Raw genomic sequence first — 22,918 nt, 5'->3', positions numbered from 1 at the left:
TTAGATTTTCTGCCATATATTTTCCTGATTACCCTGATGTAGATGTGGGTCTATATGCTCAAGAGAGTATAAAGAACATGGACAGTTGTTTACGAACACAAACAGTTTATTGAAACAGGAAACAAATATGAAAAGAAGGACCATATCATATGTATTTCAGGTTAAATTCAGTTATAAAATGATGTATACAGCAATTTATATATGAAACATCTCCACAATCGTTAGATACATTAGTAGCCTATTTACACATTTCAACATTAAACAGAGTTCCAATGCTTTCTGCCTGAGCCAACTTGTTGTTTTGCCAATATGTTTGCAATGTAATGATATACAGTAGCTAGCATGTAGCTAGCATTGTTGAATGCAGAAACAATTATTTTACACACATCTCTAACACAGAAAATCTGGCACCTAGACAAAACCACCAGCGATGCACACAAACAACACACAAAACCTCATAGATATTTCGTCAACAGAGTCAAGGTGTGAAGCAGGTTTTTCTTGTTTATCTCGTTGAGTCCTTTGAAATAATAATGGTTTGTTTAATGGATGTGATTCGGTGAACTATGCTCTGTCTGAAACCTCGAAGGTTCATAGCTTGTGCCAAAACTTTGGCTCAGCAGGCTAACACAGTCTATTGGCGCACATCAAAGGCCAAAAGGCAGTGCCAAAGATCCGATGAGTCTATGTACTGTATCTTGCCAGGTCGACTACACAAAAATATGTTTTCAAACTCAAAGTCCTTTCCTGGTTAAATAAGATATCTACAGCGGTTTCTCCCGGAATAGGATCTGGGCGTAGACAGTGTCAGAGCTGGAAGGGCTGGAGGCTAGAGGCTCAGGGATGGAGAGAGAAGACGGAGAGGTGGAGGAGGAGGGAGGTTCAGGTCTGGGTCGTACTAGCTCCAACTCTGCATACGTCAGGCTGTCCTCCTCATAGACGCTCGACTGGAAGAGAGGAGAGAAGTGGAAAAGGAGAGTTAAAGGTTGACATAGTTAAAACCTCTCTCCCTATAATTTGCAGTCATTGAAGGTATTTGTTTTATAACAGGATACCATTTAGTATAACAGGAGAACATTCTGTGTAGTGGAAGAACTGGACAGGGATCTAAGGAGGGGGAATTTTGTGTAGTGGTAGATCATTCGGTATAAAAGGACCTCTATCCCATATCCTCAGATCCCTTTCTAGTCACACTAATCCAATCAGCAATCTGCGGCGAGTGACTCCTTCCTGGCCAATCAAATTCAGATCAGGTGAATTACAACCAATTAGAGCAAGCCTTAGCTACCGACAGATTGAAAAATGATTGGTGATCCTCTGATTTTTTTTTGTTATGGTCAATATTTTATGACTGAATAAATAATTGTGTTGGGGAAGCAATAAAATTGACTAGAATTAGCAGGCTCATAACAGGAGGACAGAACAGCAATAATAACAGTAGAGAACACACACAACAGCCCTCTGAGACCAGCTCCCTTCTTAGCTTCTACGCCCAATAACTCAATTGAAAAATATAGGAAAATGTGCTTTTTAAATGTAAACCTTATACAATTTGTAACAAAAAGATTAAACTGAGAAAATTATTAATAAAGGATATGACTCAGAAGGCAGAAATCCTGTAATGTAATAATATAACATTACTAATGTGTTGTAATGGGCTGACTGTGTGGGTGAACAATAAGAGGAGCTCTTACCCTAACCGGCCTCCTGGGCTGGCTCTTTAAGCGTAGAGGTTTCCTGGGACTCTGTCTCTCTGCAGCTACAGGCACTGGAACAGAAGAACATGATTGATTTCTACTAGGTCGAAACTGTAATAGGTATTCTAAGTTCTTGTTTATCTAGGATTATCTATCTATTCTCATAGAAATACTAGAATGGACATTCCCATTCTGGTCAACGTTCTGTGCTGGTTGCGGACCGGTGCCCAATTTGGACATAGCCATGAATGTATTGTCAAATTGCCATGGTCTAAAGGGGTTTCCCGTTCTAGTCATTATATTTCAATGCTACTGTTTTGAGGTCATTCTTGAGTATACAGATGTATTGTACCTTTCTCTGGTATGTGTGGCGGTGTCTCCTCTGGTTCTCTGGGTGTGTCTCTCCTGCATGCTTTGTGTCTCTTCTCCTTCCTGTAGTTTCCAGAAGACAGGCTGGTGGAGCTCACTGAACTGGTCACCGTCTCTCCAGAGCTGGGGTTACACAGGAACAGCAGGGGTTAACATTAATGGGTGTTTAAGCAGCAACGACCATCAATCACCCTTGTAAGATATAAGTTATTTTAGAAAGACGTTGTCTAAATTGTATTAATCTATGATCTTCCAAGTTGTGTACAGTATTAATGTGAGTGTTAGCTATTGATCATGGAGATTATGAATTCATGGTAAAGACTTACCAGCTCTCTGGACACTTGACCAGGTAATAACTGGCTGTAGAGAAGAGAAGTCAGAGTTAGGGGCTAACAGGGGGCGGCAGGTAGCCTAGTGGTTAGAGCGTTGGACCAGTAACCGAAAGGTTGATAGATCGAATCCCCGAGCTGACAAGGTAAAAATATATTGTTCTGACCCTGAACATGGCAGTTAACCCACTGTTCCTAGGCTGTCATTGAAAAAAAAATTGTTCTTAACTGACTTGCCTAGTTAAATAAAGATAAAAAAACAATCATGGTACAGCATTACAGTGAAACACTGTTTCTTTCTGTAAACCAGGCACACAAGGCTACGAAACACAAGTAACGGGGAAGAAAAATTGTAACCTTTGAGTGTGTGTGTGTACCTTTTTTGAGTGTATGACGTGTGTGCAGGTACTGGCAGGTGAGGACCAGCGTGAACAGGAAGATGGAGAGCAGTCCCAAGGAGCAGAGGAGCACTGCACACAGGTACACATCTGGAACACACATACATGTTTTACTATCAAAGTGGGGACACATCTATAACACATCTGGAAGAGTAAGACAGGCACAGGAATGTCATGAAAGAAGTGTAACACTAGCGCTAATGTTGTCAGTACAGGACAATGATGGGCTGAGTAAAGACAGATGAGAAAACTCTACCTCCAAATAGACGCCACACTCCCTCATCGCTCCTGTCCAGTGGGATGTATACTGACATAAAAAGAGAACATTGGATACAGTAAGTGAAAAATCAGTAGACATTGGTAATATAAATGTCAAGTGCTTTATTTTACTCACCTGTGTGCAGGGTGGGCAGATTTAGCACTTTTTTAGACTTTTCAATTGGTTTCAATTGACATCAAGTTCACCTCAAGTGCTAAATCAAGTGTTTGTCATACTATTTTGTGTACTGTATGTATTTGACCCAGGTCTGAACATTAGCATTTCATCTAATGTAGTCTAAGAAACTCAATGAAAACAGTAGAGTGTTTGCTGAAGACAGAGGAAAACTGAAATATGTATGTTAGTGAAATGGTACATTCTTTGTGTGCATTCACCCATGGCAGCAGACAGACTCCCTCAGTGGTTTACAGAAATACACTGAAATACACCCAGGCCCAGACCGCCATCAGACTGAGGCAGAGAGAGATGACTGCAGGGCTTGCCAAACCCACACAACCCCACAAACAGGGCTGGCTGGAGAGTGAGGGGGTTCCCCCATCTTCAAGTCTACTGAGCTTGTGCGGGCGTGCACATATGAGTGTGTGCATGATTATGAATGAGTGTGTGCATGAATATGAACGTTTGTGGATATGAGTATGAATGTGTGTGGATATGAGTGTGCCAGATAAGGCTTTCAGTATGAGCCAAGGGCATTTAGGAGAACAGAGGAGAGGAGTGAGATTGAGGAGAGATGGAGGATAGACAAAGGAGAGGAGAGATGAGAGGTGTTCTACATACTTAGCCTCTGAACCTGTAAATGGGATTTTAATATGCCTCTTTAAAACAGGGAGTGATACAACATTAATACTCACTCACTTCAGTTAACCTGAGATGGCTTTCTATTCTTACCACCCATATAGCATATCTACTCCAGGTACATTGAGATAATGCTGTCATGTTTACATTTTTACCTAAATATTGACATTTACAGTATCTCAGTAATAGTTAGTGATATACTGTAGAGATAAAGCGCATACAGCTGTATTTGTCTGAACAGAGGCTAACCTTGCTGATAACTGAAGTGATGCGGAGGGCTGTTCCAAGAAAGATGAGGTACAGGCTTGTTAGTGAGGGGCTCACACACACAGACACAACACACGCATTACTAAATATTTATGTTTGAACATCTTGAAGAACGATCTGGCCTTAATGGCCATGTACTCTTATAATTTCCACCCAGCATAGCCAGAAGAGGACTGACCACCCCTCAGAGACAGGTTCCTCTCTAGGTTTCTTCCTAGGTTCCTACCTTTCTAGGGAGTTTTCCTAGCCACTGTACTTCTACATCTGCATTGCTTGCTCTTTGGGGTTTTAGGCTGGGTTTCTGTAAAAGCACTTTGTGACATCTGCTGATGTAAAAATAGCTTTATAAATACATTTATTGATTGATTGACATGGGCCGTGTCCGAAATCTGTCTCACCTACCACATACTAAAACTGCTTACTGTGTACTTATCATACTACACACTATTTATAACGTACTGTTTAGTAAAGCTGTATGTAGTAAGGAACAAATATCAAAATACTAGGCTCACCTATACTGAGGATGCATTATCTAATATGCAAATGCACTGTTTACCGCCATTTGTTCATTTTGGTACTGTGCATACCCTTATCTGATTATCAGCTGTTGTCAAACACACATGGATCTGAAAAGACGATTCTCTTCATCAATAGCGTGCAGTGAATTCTACAAGATGAAAAGCCGGAATGAGTATGACATCCTGGCATTTAAATCATACTCAATTTTCTAAATATCACATGGGCTACCATAAAAACGTTATATTTTAGCATACCCAATCAGTGTACTATTTAGAACACAGGTATGGATATTTGGACACAGCCATGGTTTCAGCTGTTTCTACTAGCCCTATAGCTTCTACATCAGACAGATGTGCATTGAGAATATAAAAGCATTTCTGAGGCCAGATGTTCAACCTTTTATACTGTTTGCTGTAGTCAAAAGGCAGTTGAACGATTGTATGTAACAGCACCAATGATGTCATATAAACATACTGAATGAAAGATTGTGTTCATGTCTATGAACAGCACTGACTGTTCTCCGCAACGTAGTTGAAAAGAGCAGAAGTCAGCATTTGACTGCAGACAGTGGTCTGGGGTGAGTGTGTGGGCGAGAGTTGGCCATCTCTCTGCTTGCTACAGCATCTCTGCTCTGACTGGTTTGGGTTAGGGTTTAGTGTGTGGGCAACAGTTGGCTATCTGGTATAGCATATTTGTTCCGAGGTGAGTGAGTGGGCTGTCTCAGCAGGGTGTAGTCTTTGTTTTCTGACTGAAAGGGACTGAGTTGAACAGTCAACTACACTTCATGTCTCGCCTCTCGCTCTCTTCTCTCCCCCCTCTCTCTTCCCCCCTTTCTCTTTCTCTCTCTCTTTCGTTCTCTCTCCCCCTCTCTCCCCTCTTTCTCTCTCTCTCTCTCTCTCTCTCTCTCTCTCTCTCTCTCTCTCTCTCTCTTTCGATCTTCCTTCAGACTGTCTTGCATGCGTTTTTCTACAGTAAGTACATTGCCAAAGGTTTATACAAAGTTGCCAATGTATTTGCAATTGATATAAACAAGCGACATATAAAAATATGCTTCAAATGAAAACAGAAATGACCGCATTAAAAAAGAAACAGTAGACTATTTGAATCAATTAGTTATATTTTGCTATTTGTAGGCTACTGTCTGTATTTGCCTCAATATATTTTATGATGTGTAACCTAACATGTGCGCAACGATGTGCCAAATCTGTGATTTTGTGCATTTTCATAGGCTAAGCATTATAATAAGCCGCCTCAATATTTGCAGCCGTAGGTAGAAATATCTCTGTGGGAGCTGATCCGTTGTCAGTATTGTGAAATAATTATAATGTTAAGGAAAGATTTGAATGGAGAAAGCTGATCCGTGAGCAGCACTCCCTTTCTTTCGATCCTACTCTATCATTATTGTTCCATCACTATCAGGAAACTGGGCCCGGGGGATTTTTTCATGCCACGACCCACTCATCCTGCTGTGTTGAGAATCCGGGGTCGTATTCATTGGGCACTAAACAGAGAAAAACAACCTTTCTGAAACAGGGAGGGACTACCTGAAGTTGTCCTCCAATAAGAATAGTTTTCCATTGCAAAATAGTTTTATTAGTCGTACAGGACGCACATGGTATACACTGTCCAGCTAAATGCTTACTTGCAGGTTCTTACTCGACAATGCAACAGCAATTAGAAATAATATAATAATAAGAACATAAAGTAAATGGCTCAGTAAAATAGAATAAACATTTTAACATAAGTATAATACAGGAAGGCAGAAGTTATAGTCCAATATTTACACATGTTTTGGGGACGGGGGGGGGGGATTAGGGGACAAGTGCGTAAATGATGCAGTATTTAGCAATAATAATAATAATAATAAGGTTTTCCTTAATGAATATAACACAAGTCTAAATGAGTTTGCCTGGGATCCTGGACCCAAGTACAAAAACAAGCTAGTTAGCTGACGTCAGGTAGAATTAATTTGCTAAAGACAAGTGAAAGCTAAATTATAGACTATTTTAATTTAATGGAAACCCAGGAATTCTCTGTAATTCACAAGGAAACACTGAATGGATGGAAGAAATTAGTCTGTCTCTCTGTGAGTCTAGCTTAACCCCAGTATGCTTCAGGCATTTCCATGTCAAAACAATGACTTCAAACAGCCAAAACCACACTGTGTGTGTGTGTGTGTGTGTGTGTGTGTGTGTGTGTGTGTGTGTGTGTGTGTGTGTGTGTGTGTGTGTGTGTGTGTGTGTGTGTGTGGCGTCGGTATGGAGATTTATATATATACTGTATATAGAAAACAATATACAAGTAGTGAGTCACAAACAAAAGATGTGTCGTGCAAATATAAAATGCTTTTAACTTTTAAATAAAAATCACAGTCTGTACATTTTCCCATATAGTTTTACAAAAATATGTCATGATCCAAAAGCAAATTAGTCAACAAATGATGATTCGCAAATAAATGCAAGACATTTTTTTCTGATTAACACGGCACACTTTACAAACATACTATGTTTGTTACTTTGCGAACACAACAGTTGTCAAATATGTTTTCGTGAATGTGACAACATTTGTGATTCAACAGATTACTTTTGTGATTTGCATTTTATGTATTTGTGACTTGCATTACATTTGTGACTGCCCTCCCATATTTACGATTTGGCTCACATATTTCTGAGTTGCTGTGCAGATCAAAACACAGCATGCATATTAGGACTTCCTCAGTTCTCATCATCCCTTTTAGGCAAAATATTTTTGTAATTTTTTTTAATGAATATATGGAATATTTTAATTTTAGCTATAAGTATAATGTTTATCTTTAACTTAAAATCTGTAGAAACTATGAGAATAGAGAGCTTCAGGACTTTTGTGAAATATCCCAGCACATGGCAAATTGAAATAAAATATGGATGGTGTTAAGAGATACAGTTGAAGTCGGAAGTTTACATACACTTAGGTTGGAGTCATTAAAACTAGTTTTTCAACCACTCCACAAATTTCTTGTGAACTAACTATAGTTTTGACAAGTCGGTTAGGACATCTACTTTGTGCATGACACAAGTCATTTTTCCAACAATTGCTTACAGACAGATTATTTCACTTATAATTCACTGTATTAAAATTCCAGTGGGTCAGAAGTTTACATACACGAAGTTGACTGTGTCTTTAAACAGCTTGGAAAATTCCAGAAAGTGATGTCATGGCTTTAGAAGCTTCTGATAGGCTAATTGACATAATTTGAGTCCATCGGAGGTGCACCTGTGGATGTATTTCAAGGCCTACCTTCAAACTCAGTGCCTCTTTGCTTGACATAATGGGAAAATCAAAAGAGATCAGCCAAGACCTCAGAAAAAAAATTGTAGACCTCCACAAGTCTGGTTCATCCTTGGGAGCAATTTCCAAATGCCTGAAGATATCACGTTCATCTGTACAAACAATAGTATGCAAGTAAAAACACCATGAGACCACGCAGCCGTCATACCTCTCAGGAAGGAGATGCGTTCTGTCTCCTAGAGATGAACGTACTTTGGTGCGAAAAGTGCAAATCAATCTCAGAACAACAGCAAAGGACCTTATGAAGATGCTGGAGGAAACAGGTACAAAAGTATCTATATCCACAGTAAAACGAGTCCTATATCGACATAACCTGAAAGGCCGCTCAGCGAGGAAGAAGCCACTGCTCCAAAATCGCCATAAAAAAGCCAGACTACGGTTTCAACTGCACATGGGGACAAAGATCATACTTTTTGGAGAAATGTCCGCTGGTCTGACGAAACAAAAATAGAACTGTTTGGCCATAATGACCATCATTATGTTTGGAGGAAAAAGGGGGAGGCTTGTAAGCCGAAAACACCATCCCAACCGTGAAGCACGGGGGTGGCAGCATCATGTTGTGGGGGTGCTTTGCTGCAGCAGAGGCTGGTGCACTTCACAATATAGATGGCATCATGAGGTAGGACAATTATGTGGATATATTTAAGCAAAATCTCAAGACATCTTGAGATATACCTTATGTATCTTATCTTATTTTGGTTTCAATCCAGAGAGGTTTGAAAAAGTATCTAGATCATCTATGAGGCTGTGGAGGGATCCAAATTGTGGATTTAAAGGAAAGCATGAATCATCAGCGTACAATGACTGTGGCAGTAGTAGTGTGCAGATGTGGGTGGGCATCTAATTTAATAAATCCATTGAGAATATACACAATCAAAATAAATCCATTATTCATTTGTTTAGACAGGTCCTAAGAAACATTATAAGGCTAATAAAATGCCTTTTCAAAACAATAGAATAGCATATTTTTTGTTTAATTAGGCCTGTCTGTGCAGCCATGGCTGCGCCATCCAAATGAAATCATAGTTTGATATTATGTTTATTTAACAGGCAAGACACAGCTACCCAATCACAGTCAACACACATATGTTATGGTAAGAATATAATGGAATTTAACAGAATAAAATACAACACATTTTTTTACCACACAACTTGTGTGACAGGAACGTGTGGAACTGCTGTCATATAAAAAAGTGATATTTTTAAACAGAGCCCAAGCCCATGCTTTTTTCATCTCTTTCTTACCCCCCACTCCGCTTTGTTAGGGAGCAGGCCTATGGTCTTACCTTCATCATGATACCGATTGAAAATGATAGAATTCCTATTTTCAAAAGCATGTGAGTCTCCTTCATATTTCAGAACCTCCACGGAGTTTTGGAGTTGCCTATATACGACTGAGCAAAATAATAGGCCTACACTTGATTTTGGCTACATTTTTGCATGCAAATGTTTCTGATCGGTGAGCAAATGAATAGATGAGCTATACCACCTCCACTTATTTGCCCAGCCAGAACCAGTTAAGCAAATAGCCTATACAGATGGAGATTCTGTGAAACAAAATCACATTGATTATCAGACAAGTCAATGAAGTCACAGGCTTTTGTTTGGGAGTAGGCCTATGCTACTAAGCGTCTACGCATGAAGAGCAAAATAATCCACTTGTTAAACTACATAACATGGCAAAATGCTCTAATAAATGAGCCAACTAGACAAGATGATCATGGGCAGCACTAACCTCAACTTAGCTAACATTTCCCCAGCCTAATTGTAGCCTAACCATCCAAACGGAAATTCACGGTTAACAAAAATCTGACATTTATTGATATATCAAGATGAGTCCCCACACTTGTCTAAAAGCAACACGATGGTGCTATCCCAATCAAAATGGCGCTGAAATCATCTCGATGACCACACATGGGTAAGCTATTGCTTCAAATTTATTACAAGGATTGGATCACTTTCGGAGTTCAGTAAGCAACAATTTGATACATGCTTTCAATTGGATTAGCCTACTTTATCCAATATTTTCATCATTCAGTGATATTTATTCCCACTGTAATTATTTATGGATCCATCCAGTTGTGGTTAAGAAAACAGTGCATGCTTAGTGGTGGGCTATGCGAAGAGATGGGTGAAGTGACATGCGTTGCAAAGTTTGGAACTGGCAGGAGGATGGTTAACCGGCGCTGCCTAGCAACCATCAAGAGTTTAAGGGTGTAGTGCGTGCCAAAACCGCATCAGCATTAGGGCTACGTTTCATATTAAGCTGTAGAACTTTACCGAAATGATTACAAGGTCGTTTGGCAGAAAGAAAAGTTTGGGCTTTGATACCGGCAACACCATTCAGATATAAAGAAAAAGCGGTAAAAAGTTGCCGGTATGATAAAATTGGCAGAAAAACGTATTACTATGAAATGGATAAAGCTTAGAGAGGAATCAGGCGCCGAGAAGTGGCCAATCCAGATTTAAAAGTACATGTGGCCATTAAGGCCAGATCGTTTTTCAAGATGTTCATAGATGACCCGCACGGTCAGATAATAACCATGATGGCTATAGAGTGTGCAACACTTCAAGATTCTAATGTCAGATGGCTTTTCATAGATTCAAAGTTTTAAAGTAAGGGATGGGGTTGTTATACTGCTCTAATCACCATAGGGTAGAGACTTACACAGCTATTGCAGCTATTGAACTCAATTTCAATGTTCTCCTAAACTTTGGTTTTATATATATATACACATAACCTTTATTTAACTAGGCAAGTCAGTTAAGAACAAATTATTATTTACAATGATGGCCTACCCCGGCCAAACCATAACTCGGACGACACTGGGCCAATTGTGCGACGCCCTATGGGATTCCCAATCACGGCTGGCTGTGATACAGCCTGGAATCGAACCAGGGTCTGTAGTGACGCCTCTATCACTGAGATGCAGTGCCTTAGAATGTGGCAGAGATGCGTTTTCCTTCCTTCCTGTTATAATAAAACATTTTGGCGCTGCCAGATTTTGAAATGGTTGGTTGGTAAGCCATTGGATCCTCCACATTGTACTGCTGGACAAAATGGCAGTGTCCCATTTGCTAACTGATGGTAGGCTACACTGAGGCACCAACGTTTGACTAACAACCAATGGTTGTTATCGCACCTTTGAATAGATAGATGAGTCAGTCTGCCCTCAAGCCCAGGCCAAATGTACTAAGCATTGGTGTCAAGTGACGAGTCAGACCCACTACTATTACTATTGTCACTGCTGCTGCTGCTACTGTTGTAAGTAAGCCTTGGACACGTAAGTTTTGTCCAAGCCAGAACGGCCCATCTCCAAATTCTGTAGTGTGAGGCAGCTTGACGTACAAGTAGACCTCTTGGACAGGACACTAGTCTGTCGTATGGCTTTACCCCCAATCTATCTCCTTAATGCTGAGTGCCAAGCAAAGAGGCATCAGTTCACATTTATTTAGTCTTTAGTATGACTCAACCAGAGATCGAACCCCCACCCTTCCAATCTTAGGGTGGACACTCTACCACTTCGCCACTGATTTGCTGCTACTGTTAAAGTCACTGTAATAGTAGCAGTAGTAGTAGTATAGAATACCCAAAGTCACACTGCAATAGTAGTAGTCTTAGTTGTATGACTGTAGAAGTTTTGTAGAAGGAGGAACTGAGGAAAATTGGCTTGAGAACTGAGGATGTCCTAATATTGATGCCGTATCATTAATCTGCGCAAACTGATCTGTAAAACGCAACTCACGAATAAGTGAGCCAACTTACATACTGTACACTGTATCATTTCTGATTGGCTTGAAGGCCATTTTAGAGTGTGCATTATTTCCCTATAATGCACAGTATCATTCAATGGCTATGAAGTTCATTCTTGCATGTTCTACAGTATGTTTCAGCTGCTTTTCAAAGCATAATTGAAGACATTATTGGCATTGTTGAATTTGCTTTTCATAATAGCAACTAGGACTGATAGTTTGGTTTGGTTAGTTAAGCTTACCAAGGCAACTACTGTAGCTATCACACAACTTGCTAGCTACTTCAGTGGATGTTGAACACATTTCTACCAGCAAATGAACACATTTCTAGAGGGGCTCTATACTATCTGTGAAAAATAATGCAACTCCGTGGAAGGTGAGTTCCACTCCGTTTGGAACACACATTCCACGTCATTCATTATTTTCCATATAAGGCATAGCCCCTCATTGATTATACCTTACTAATATACCAATAAAAAAGAGGTTTCCAAACCTCTCTGCCAATTACAGTTAGTTTTCAGTTTTCCCCTTCCCACTCCCCGATACTCCTAGTAAAATTCATACTTGAGAAATTGCTATTTGCTAAGAATACCTTTTTTGTTTCTTTTTGACCATTTTTATTTATAACAATCACAGTAAGGTACTTAATTGTTATCCAGAAATGATATGATATTGAGGTAAAAATGGCTGCATTGGACCTTTAAAAGTGCGTAAAGTTGTTATTCAACTTAAGAGACAAGTAGGAGAAAATGCCCATCGTTCCTCTTAAGACTTAGCCGCACCACACCCACACATGTAAACACATGAGTCAGCATGGCGTTGTCTTCCAGAAAGTATTATCTGGCAGCAATTAAAGTTGTGAGTCTTTCTGGAGTAAGTCTCTAAGAGCTTTCTACACCTGGATTGTGCAACATTTGCCCATTATTCTTTTCAAAATTTGTCAAACTCCGTCATATTGGTGGTTGATCATTGCTAGTTAACCATTTTCAGGTCTTGCTATAGAATTTCAAGCCTTTTTTTCAAGCAGATTTAAATAAAAACTATAACTCGGACACTCAGGGACATTCACTGCCTTCAGTGTATGTTTGGCCTTGTGTTTTAGGTAATTTTTCTGCTGAAAGGTGAAATCATCTCCCAGTGTTTGGTGGAAAGCAGACTGAACCAGGTTTTCCTCTAGGAAGTCCATTCCGTAAATGTTTTATCCTGAAAAACTGCCCAGTCCTTAACTCTATTACATTTATTTTTTATCCTGTAAAACTACCCAGTCATAAATTATTACAAGCATACCCATAACATGATGCAGCCATCACTATGCTTGAAAATATGAAGTGCTACTCAGTGTTGGATTTGACCCAAACATAATTATTTGTATTCAGACATTAGTACTGTAGTGCCTTGTTGCAATTTTTTAAAATTCTGTACAGGCTCCTTTTCATTCTGTCAATTAGGTTAGTATTGTGGAGTAACTACAATGTTGTTGATCCATCCTCAGTTTTCTCCTATCACAGCCTTTAAACTCTTTAACTGTTTAAAGTCACCATTGGGCTCATGGTGAAACCCCTGAGCGGTTTCCTTCCTTACCGGCAACTGAGTTAGGAAGGACACCTGTATCTTTGTAGTGACATGGATGTATTGATAAATCATTCAACGTGTAATTAATAACTTCACCATGCTCAAAGGGATATTCAATGTCTGCTTTTTAAATGTTTACCCATCTACCAACAGGTGCCCTTCTTTGTGAGGCATTGGAAAACCTCCCTGGTCTTTGTGGTTGAATCTGTGTTTGAAATGCACTGCTTGACTGAGGTACCTTACAGATAATTCTATGTGTGGGGTACAAAGATGAGATAGTCATTCAAAACTCATGTTAAACACTATTATTCCACACAAAGTGAGTCCATGAAACTTATTGTGACTTGTTAAGCAAATCTTTACTCCTGAACGTATTTAGGCTTGCCATAACAAAGGGGTTGATTACTTATTCACTCAAGACATTTCAGCATTTCACTTTTAATTCATTTGTAAAAAATAAATAAATCCCAAAACATAATTTCACTTTGACATTAGCCAGTGACAATTTGATCAATTTTAAATTCAGTCTGTAAAACAACAAAATGTGGAGAAAGTACTTTCTGCAGGCACTATATATACTGACTAAGGAAGCCTGTAACATGACAGACCAATCAGGACTCATATCTCGGCATGTGCAACCACTCCACTATTTCAGCCAGGAAGGATCCTTTCTTTCTCGCTGTATAGCGCAGTGCTTTCTACTTAGCTAAATTAGGCTCATAATTTAACATTTGTATACATATTTTCGTATCCTATTCAACTTTGTAAGTAAGCCACATGAAAGTTCAAGAAGGCATTTTTCTGCAAAACAGCCCTACTGTGAAGTAGGAACTGGCGTCAAACGCCTCAGATCCTGTAACCTGACACAAATGTTTTCACATTCACATTGTGTTTGCAAGGTAAGAAATCAACTACAGTAGTAATGTGCTGTGTTAATCAGAAAAAAATCTGTCTTGCATTTATTTGGTAATCAGCATTTCGTTTTTGACTAATTTGCTTTTGGATCATGGCATATGTTTGTGAAACTATAGGGGTATATTTAAAGACAGATTTTTTTATTTAAAAGTTCATTCTTTATTTGCACAAGACCTCTTTTGTTTGTGACTCCCTACTCATATATTTGAAACAATTTGATAGAAATCTATCTCCATACGTTGGTCCCAGGTCTCCCCATGCTTCATATTGTTAGCCTACAGGCATGTTTACTGTACATTGGCAGGAACATCTTATAGAGTGGAAATTATTGTGTGTGTGTATACACAAGTAGATAGTTTTACTGCTAGTCAGTTATCTGTGGCATAACAACCAGGGCCAGGATAGCTCTATTCTGAGAGCTGTGACTGTCTAGTGGTAACCTCTCTCTGATTTTGAGCTGAAGGAAACAGCTGTGTAACTGACCTTGAGACCATCCTTCTTTACATAGCCATAGAGAAATCCTGGGCAGTAACACACACACACACACAAGCACATGAACACACCCATCGGTACACATGAAAAAACACACATACACAACTCACATACTCTTACCAGTGAGCTGGGCTGCAGAGGTGCCATTAGACGAAGCCTTCCAGCTGTTTCTGTGTCTGCGTATCTCCTGGACCCTGCAGGTGTAGAACCCTCGGTCCCTTCGAGTCACATTCAGAACCAGCAGTCCATACACCTCTCCCTCCTCTGTCTTTCCCTCTCTCCCTTCTCTCTCCTCATACAGATGGAACTTGGGCTGGGAGAACCGGCAACTGTAGTTCCCATAGATCTGTATCTTCTTCATGGTCAACTTCACAATCAGCTGTTCAGGAAGAGGAGGAGAGGGGGATGGAGGGAGAGGAGGGAAAGAGGGAGGAGGAGGAGAGAAGAGCCATCGGAGGACGAGGAAGCTGTTGCTCCTCTTCTTCTGGGAGACGAGGCAGGACAGGGTCAGGTTCTCTCCCTCCCTAACCATGACAACTGGCCCAGGGGTCACGGTCACATTCAAGGCCTCACACACACCTGTGGGGACAAACACACACACACACACACATGCATGCACGCATACATGCCCACACACACACACACACACACACACACACACACCTACTCAGAGACTGTACTGACACTATTGCTCAAATCTACTCTATCTGAGATTCTAAATACATTATCACCTCTTGAATAACAACTAACATTCATACTGTAACACTCCAGTACATTTATAGATAAATAAAAATCCAGACAGGGTCTGGAGAGGTTTAAAAGAAGTCCATAGAGTTTGACTTGTTTACAGACTGTACACTTTCTAAAGGGGGGTTGTGTGTGTTGATGCCCAGTGCTGCCAGCTGGGTCAGGTCTGTTCAGGGGAGTCAGTCTGTCTGGAAACAATATGAACAATTTGCCAGAGGAGACAGAACAGCTACAGGTGGAACACATTTATCTACTGTACACTGAGAGAAAGGGGGAAGAGAGAAAAACAAGACAGGATAACAAGGACCATCTGTGTTCCGTAAATAGTGTGTGTGTGTGTGTGTGTGTGTGTGTGTGTGTGTGTGTGTGTGTGTGTGTGTGTGTGTGTGTGTGTGTGTGTGTGTGTGTGTGTGTGTGTGTGAGAGTGTTTACTATAGAGCTTTAGTCTTATTAATATTTCCTACCCCTAGTACCCCTACAGTCTGTCCATGGCCTGAGAGTTCATATGTTACACATTTCAGACAGGAAACGCCACGTATTAAATTAACCATTTATAAGAAAGATTACAATACATGCAATATGTTAGTCTTGGCATTAGGCTCTGCTCATTCAGGGTAGCTCACTGCCAGTGCATGCATATTGTTAAGATAATAATAATTACAGGCAGAGAGCATGCTATACTAATTCACCTGCAGGAAGGAAACACAGAACCAAAAAGGTGGAGGCTGGGATGGGTGGTGGGAAAGCAAGTAACAGACATGCATGCGAGTAACGCATGTTCCTGCAATAGCATGTCACCGAGAACACCAGTGTATAGTTTGCGCATGGCAGCCATCAGAGAAGTGTGTGCAGAACCTGGTGGACTAAATATGCTATCAGCTGATGCCAATACTCTGGTTTCCTGTATGAACTAGCACTGCGCATCATGCACATATGTTTACGTCATAACCACTAAAGGCTATATGATGCATGTTCACTGTAAATATGAATTGGTCTATGCATCTGATAAGTTACATCTGTAAAAAAAATTGTTTTAGTTGTTTCAACTAATTATTATTAAAACCTGTTGGGGCTAGGGGGCAGTATTTGCACGGCCGGATAAAAAACGTACCCGATTTAAACTGGTTACTACTCTTGCCCAGAAACGAGAATATGAATATAATTAGTAGATTTGGATAGAAAACACTCTAAAGTTTCTACAACTGTTTGAATGGTGTCTGTGAGTATAACATAACTCATATGGCAGGCCAAAACCTGAGAAGATTCCATACAGGAAGTGCCCTGTCTAACAATTTGTTGTCCTTCTGTTGCATCTCTATCGAAAATACAGCATCTGTGCTGTAACGTGACACTTTCTAAGGCTCCCATTGGCTCTCTAAAGCCGCCAGAAAGTGGAATGGGGTGTCTGCTGTCTCTGGGCAAAGTACAACAGCTCTGTTTGTGAGTGGTTAGCCTGGGGACAGTGAGACTGAGATGCGCGTTCACGAGAATTCTAAAAAAAATTCTTTCAGCCTTTGAATGAATACAACGTTGCCCGGTTGGAGTATTATCGCTATTTTACGAGAAAAATAGCATAAAAATGTATTTTAAACAGCGTTTGACATGCTTCTAAGTACGGTAATGGAATATTTTGAATTTTTTTGTCACGAAATGTACTCGCGCGTCACCCTTCGGATAGTGACCTGAACTCAAGAACAAAACGCAGCTATTTGAATATAACTATGGATTATTTGGAACCAAAACAACATTTGTTGTTGAAGTAGAAGTCCTGGGAGTGCATTCTGATGAAGAACAGCAAAGGTAATCCAATTTTTGTAATAGTAATTCTGAGTTTAGTGAGCCCCAAACTTGATGGCCGAGCTATGTACTCAGAATATTGCAAAATGTGCTTTCGCTGAAAAGCTATTTTAAAATCTGACACCGCGATTGCATAAAGGAGTTCTGTATCTATAATTCTTAAAATTATTGTTATGTATTTTGTGAACGTTTATCATGAGTAATTTAGTAAATTCACCGGAAGTTTTCAGTGGATATGCTGGTTCTGAACATCACATGCTAATGTAAAAAGCTGTTTTTTGATATAAATATGAACTTGATTGAACAAAACATGCATGAATTGTATAACATAATGTCCTAGGAGTGTCATCTGATGAAGATCATCAAAGGTTAGTGCTGCATTTAGCTGTGGTTTTGGTTTTTGTGACATATATGCTTGCTTTGAAAATGGCTGTGTGATTATTTTTGGCAGGGTACTCTCCTTACATAATCTAATGTTTTGCTTTCGCTGTAAAGCCTTTTTGAAATCTGACAATGTGGTTAGATTAACGAGAGTCTGGTCTTTAAAATGGTGTAAAATAGTCATATGTTTGAGAAATTGAAGTTATAGCATTTTTGAGGTATTTGAATTTCGCGCCACGCGATTCCACTGGCTGTTGACTAGGGTGGGACGCAAGCGTCCCACCTAGTCCAGGAAAGTTAAGTAACTGGTTCCATGGGCTTTTTTTTGTTTACTCAACAGTTCGGTGTTATCTGCTCAAAAAAAGTATATTAAAAACCATGTTTGTTTAACTTGTCTGTTCATTCAAGTATGAATTATTATTTGTGCTTCTTACCTAAGAAAGGCTGTGGAATTAGTTACACACACAGTGCTTTTAACATACAATGTTTTCAATTTACATATTTGACACACAGTTCATTACTATATTGCACATGCTCATTTAAACAGTAATTAATATTCAACATGTCTTCACATGGGAGTTGAACTCACAACCTCTTGATTCACAGCATTCCAATCAACCATGTCTGTGTCAATGCTTGATTTCACCTGTGTTGCTACACTTAGCAGTTCAAAGTAAATCTCAGCTCTGTTAAAAGTACACTCAAGAAAACTGATTTTATTGATCATAGTGATTAAGGAGTAACATTACAACTGAATAATGTGCCCCACCAACATTAGACAACTTTACAGAAAAAACAAAAATTGCTGAAATAAGTCAATGATAAGAGAATAGTAAGATTAACAGAAAATGAACACAGACATAGCTGTTTAGCAGCAAGATCAGAATGCCATGAACCAAGAGATTGTGAGTTCAAATCCAAGGTGAGGAAATGTTAAATAGTAATTACTGTATAAATTAACATGCACAATGTAATCATGTAAGTTCAACGCTTTGTATGTTAAAAGCCCTGTGTGAGTAACTAGTTACACAGCCTTTTTTAGTTAAGATGCTCAGATAATAATTTATAATTGAATGAAAAGACAAATTAAGTTTTCTCAAGTTGGAGCTGTCTTGGCCAACTACTGTTTTTTTTAGTTCAGGTAGCACTATCACGGCCATCGTAAGGATTGGACCAAAATGCAGCGGGTACGTGAATGGTCACATTAACTTTTATTGAGAACACGACACAAAACCAGAAAACGAAAAAAAAACGAACGACAGCTAAAGTTCTGCAGGCTAAAATACAGCAGTGCAAAAACAACTTCCCACAAAAGACAGGTGGAAAAAAGGGCTACCTAAGTATGGCTCCCAATCAGCAACAACAATGTACAGCTGTCCCTGATTGAGAGCCATACCAGGCTAACACAAAGAAATACATAACATAGAAATACAAAACATAGAAATAAAAAACATAGAACAATACCCAAAAACCCCGACAACACAAAACAAACACACCCCTGCCACGCCCTAACCAAACTACAATAACAAATAACCCCTTATACTGGTCAGGACGTGGCAAACACTTGGACCGAAAAGTTGAATTAACAACAAAATGGCTCTGGAACCAGTTACTTAAGAATAATTAGTTGAAACAACTAGATTTATTTTGCAGTGTATGTACGGAATATCTTTATGTCATAACCATGTTCATATGTTGTCCATAACCACGTCATAGAGACAAAAGCCCACAGGTCATCATACATGGGCTCTGGACAAAAGTAGTGCACTATTCGGAATAGGGTGACACAGTGAAGTCAGAACAAGGGCTGAATTCAACCAACCAAACCACAGCTATGTCTGCGATGTTTCTTTGTTTACAAAACCACTGCACGCACACACACACACACACACACACACACACACACACACACACGCACATCTCTGTAGCTCAGTTGGTAGAGCATGGCGCTTGCAACGCCAGGATAGTGGGTTCCACCCATACGTAAAACATGTATGCACAAATGACTGTAAGTCACTTTGGATAAAAGCATCTGCTCAATGGAATATACTATATATATATATATACCTAGCTTATATACTTTTGATATGTGTTGATTTTGAGACGCTTGCACTCTGAACTTCAAAACTGATATATGAGGAGTTTGTGACTGCTAATCTCCTGTTGCTGACAGATGGTAGATACAGTGCCTTGCAAAAGTATAACAAAGTGGGATTAAAATTAATTGAATTATGATTTTTATTTGTCAAAAATCTACACAAAATACTCTAATGTCAAAGTGGAAGTTCATAACTAAAATATAGTCATTGCATAAGTATTCAGACCCTTTGTTTAGGCAAGCCTAAATTAGTTCAGGAGTAACATGTGGCTTAACAAATCACATAATAAGTTACATGGAGTCACTCTGTGTGAAATAATAGGGGTTGACAGGATTTTTGAATGTCTAGACATTCCTCTGTCCCCCATACATCCAACATCTGTAAGGTCAATCAGTAAACTATTGAATTTCAAGCACAGATTCAACTACAAAGACCCAGGGAGCTTTTTGAAAGCCTCATAAAAAGGGCAGTGATTGGTAGATGGGTAACAATAACAAATCAGACATTTATTATCTCTTCATGCATGGTCAAGTTAATAATTATGCTGTGGATCATATATTCAACCACCCAGACACATCAAAGATAGTCATCCTTCTGAACTGAGCTGCAGGACAGGAATTAAACTGCTCCAGGGATGTGATGGGAGAAAACAAGTGACTCCACAATAATGACCTAAATGACACGGTGAAAAGAAGAATAGAAATATACAAAATATGCCAAAACATGCATCTTGAATGCAACAAGGCACTAAAGTAATACTGCAAAAAAAAACATAGTAAAGGAATACACTTTTTGGCCTAATTGCAAAGCCTTGTGTTTGGGGCAAATCCAACACAACACATCACTGAGTATCTGCGTCCTTATTTTCAAACATGGTGGTGGCTGCGTCATAGTATAGGTATGCTTTACATCGGCAAATACTGGCCGGTTTTTAGGATTAAAAGAAATGGGATGGCGCTAAGCACAGTCTGCTTTAGTATGCTTTACACCAGAAACTGGGAGAATAATTCACCTTTAAGCAGGACAATAACCTCCAACACCAGGCGAAATCTAAACTGGAGTTGCTTACCAAGAAGACAGTGAATGTTCCTGAGTGGGCAAGTTACAGTATTGACTTAAATCTGCTTGAAAGTCTATGGCAAGACTTGATCCCCAACATCTTGACAGAGCTTGAAGAATTTTGAAAAGAATAATGGGAAAATATTTCACAATCCAGGTGTGCAAAGCAAGTATAGACTTACCCAAGAAGACTCATAGCTGCAATCAATGCCATAGGTGATTCTAAAATGTATTTGATGCATGGAGCCATATTTTAGGTATTTAATTTCTATGAATAATTTTTTTTATTAAGAGGTTCTTCCACAATTCCAATGAAATCAATTTTAATCCCCTTTGTAAGACAATAAAATGTGAAGAAATTCAAGGCGTCTGTATAGGGTGCTGTTTTGTTAATGTAAGAATGTTTGTATGGGATAACATATAAAACAGTGGTCTGACAATGTACTGTATAAGTTCACATGGTTGAGAGTGAAGAGTATCCTGACAATTCGAACTCAAGAATGTGCAAAGTATTTATTTGTTTATCCCTATTTATACAGAGATAAATTAACAGCAAGTAAGTACAGGGTAGTAGTATGTTAGTACAGAGGTAGTACAGTATGTGAATAAAGTGGTAGTATGTAAGTAGAGCACCTTACCTGCTATGAGAGCTCTAGTCAAGAGAACATACATTACAGAGGAGAAGTTCATTTTCCACAGTCAACCAATCCATAAACGCACACTGCACCTATACAATAAACTACGCAATACAACAAGATGTAGCTATACATCCAGACACAGCCACATAACAACTCTCCAGTAGTTACACCATCCTCCAGAGCCCAGGCCACCATCTAGCCTACTCTACTTTTCTCTCGTTTTGTCTCTTCTCTCTCATTTTCTTTCTCCGTTCCCAAAATCACTGTGTGTGTAATATGAAACAGTACATGCTCTGTTCTCACTTAGAAACTCCCCTCAGTTCTTTCTTTCTCATTCTCACTCTCTCTCTCTCTCCTTCCCCTGTTAAATGTAGGGAAATGTCGTTTCCTGAGTGGTGTTTTGGAACAGCCGCAGATTTCCAGCTGAAGCTGCCTAAGAAGCGTTAGGCAGGCCTTGTGTGTGTGTGTGTGTGTGTGTGTGTGTGTGTGTGTGTGTGTGTGTGTGTGTGTGTGTGTGTGTGTGTGTGTGTGTGTGTGTGTGTGTGTGTGTGTGTGTGCGCATGCATGTGTGTGTGACCTGTCCCTGTGTCTGTCTCTCCAACCGAATGGCAAGGTTCGTCTCAGGCTGTGGTCAGACTGGTCCAGTAGACTCCAGGCCTGCTGGTTTAATGGCCAGGCTAAAGTGCTGAGCTAGTATTACTGCTGGCTCTAGGCCATGCCTAGCCCACTAGTGTTACACAACACACAACCCTTTATATACTATGTCTAACGGCCTTCAGGAATCACTCTTTCAAAAATGTTTATATTTTCCAATTTCTGTTATATAGTGTTGTTTACTTTTCATGCAGATTAATCTGAAATCACATGTAGTTTACACCTTTCCCTCCTTCCCTTCCTCCCTTTATACTCTAGCTGATGACTCCACAATTGGCAGCCAACTCAGAGCTGAATTGTGGAATTCAGGAATAGAACACTGAAAATAATGACATTTCCAGCCTTTTTATGGTTGCATGATGACAGATAAAGGTTATAACCATGTGTAAGTGCATTTTATAAAGTGTTAATAACTGCAGGTAAAATTTGGCTTATTATTTGGCATGTACTGAACAGCTATCACATTATTTTGACCAATATGTTATAAAAGCTACCTTAATGTAAAGTGTTAGCACTTTGTCAAATGTGGCTGGTGTAACAGTCATGCAAACTTCACTTTTTCCAATGTTGTGCAGGATGACATTGAAAGCTCTTCCTACATTAACTCCTTTTGTAAAGATTAAGTTACTGTACAGCAACAGAACAATGTCATCCAACAGGTGGCGTCAAGCCTACTCGTCCCTCAACTGACAGTTGCAGACAGTTTGTCGCACTATCTGACGTAAGACAATGTTAATAGAATAGAATAGAGAAACCAGATGTGGAAATTCTTGGCAATGGTCACATGATGCTTTAAGACACCTTAAAATACAGTATATCACAGTGAAATG

General features: G+C 39.5%; 1 protein-coding gene across 2 annotated transcripts; it reads right to left on the bottom strand.

Annotated features, from left to right (window-relative positions):
• Positions 1-88: 88 nt before the first annotated feature.
• Positions 89-22,068, bottom strand: LOC115152960 (V-set and transmembrane domain-containing protein 4). Of its 2 annotated transcripts, none has more exons than XM_029697913.1 (8): positions 22,012-22,068; positions 14,834-15,292; positions 3,050-3,100; positions 2,773-2,883; positions 2,393-2,426; positions 2,050-2,189; positions 1,695-1,768; positions 89-947 (listed from the first exon to the last, which is right to left on the bottom strand). In XM_029697913.1, the coding sequence occupies exons 2-8, from the start codon at positions 15,243-15,245 to the stop codon at positions 765-767; spliced, it is 1,005 nt and encodes a 334-aa protein (XP_029553773.1). In that variant the 5' UTR covers positions 15,246-15,292; positions 22,012-22,068; the 3' UTR covers positions 89-764. The 2 variants fall into 2 exon arrangements, with proteins under 2 accessions (XP_029553773.1, XP_029553772.1); XM_029697912.1 differs by lacking the exon at positions 22,012-22,068 and adding an exon at positions 21,435-21,925.
• Between the last annotated feature and the right edge of the window lie 850 nt (positions 22,069-22,918).

Source organism: Salmo trutta, chromosome 18, assembly GCF_901001165.1.
Source record: "Salmo trutta chromosome 18, fSalTru1.1, whole genome shotgun sequence".
NCBI classification, from domain to species: Eukaryota; Metazoa; Chordata; class Actinopteri; order Salmoniformes; family Salmonidae; genus Salmo; species Salmo trutta.
Note: the sequence above shows the minus strand (reverse complement) of the source record. Positions and strands in the feature narration are given on the sequence as shown.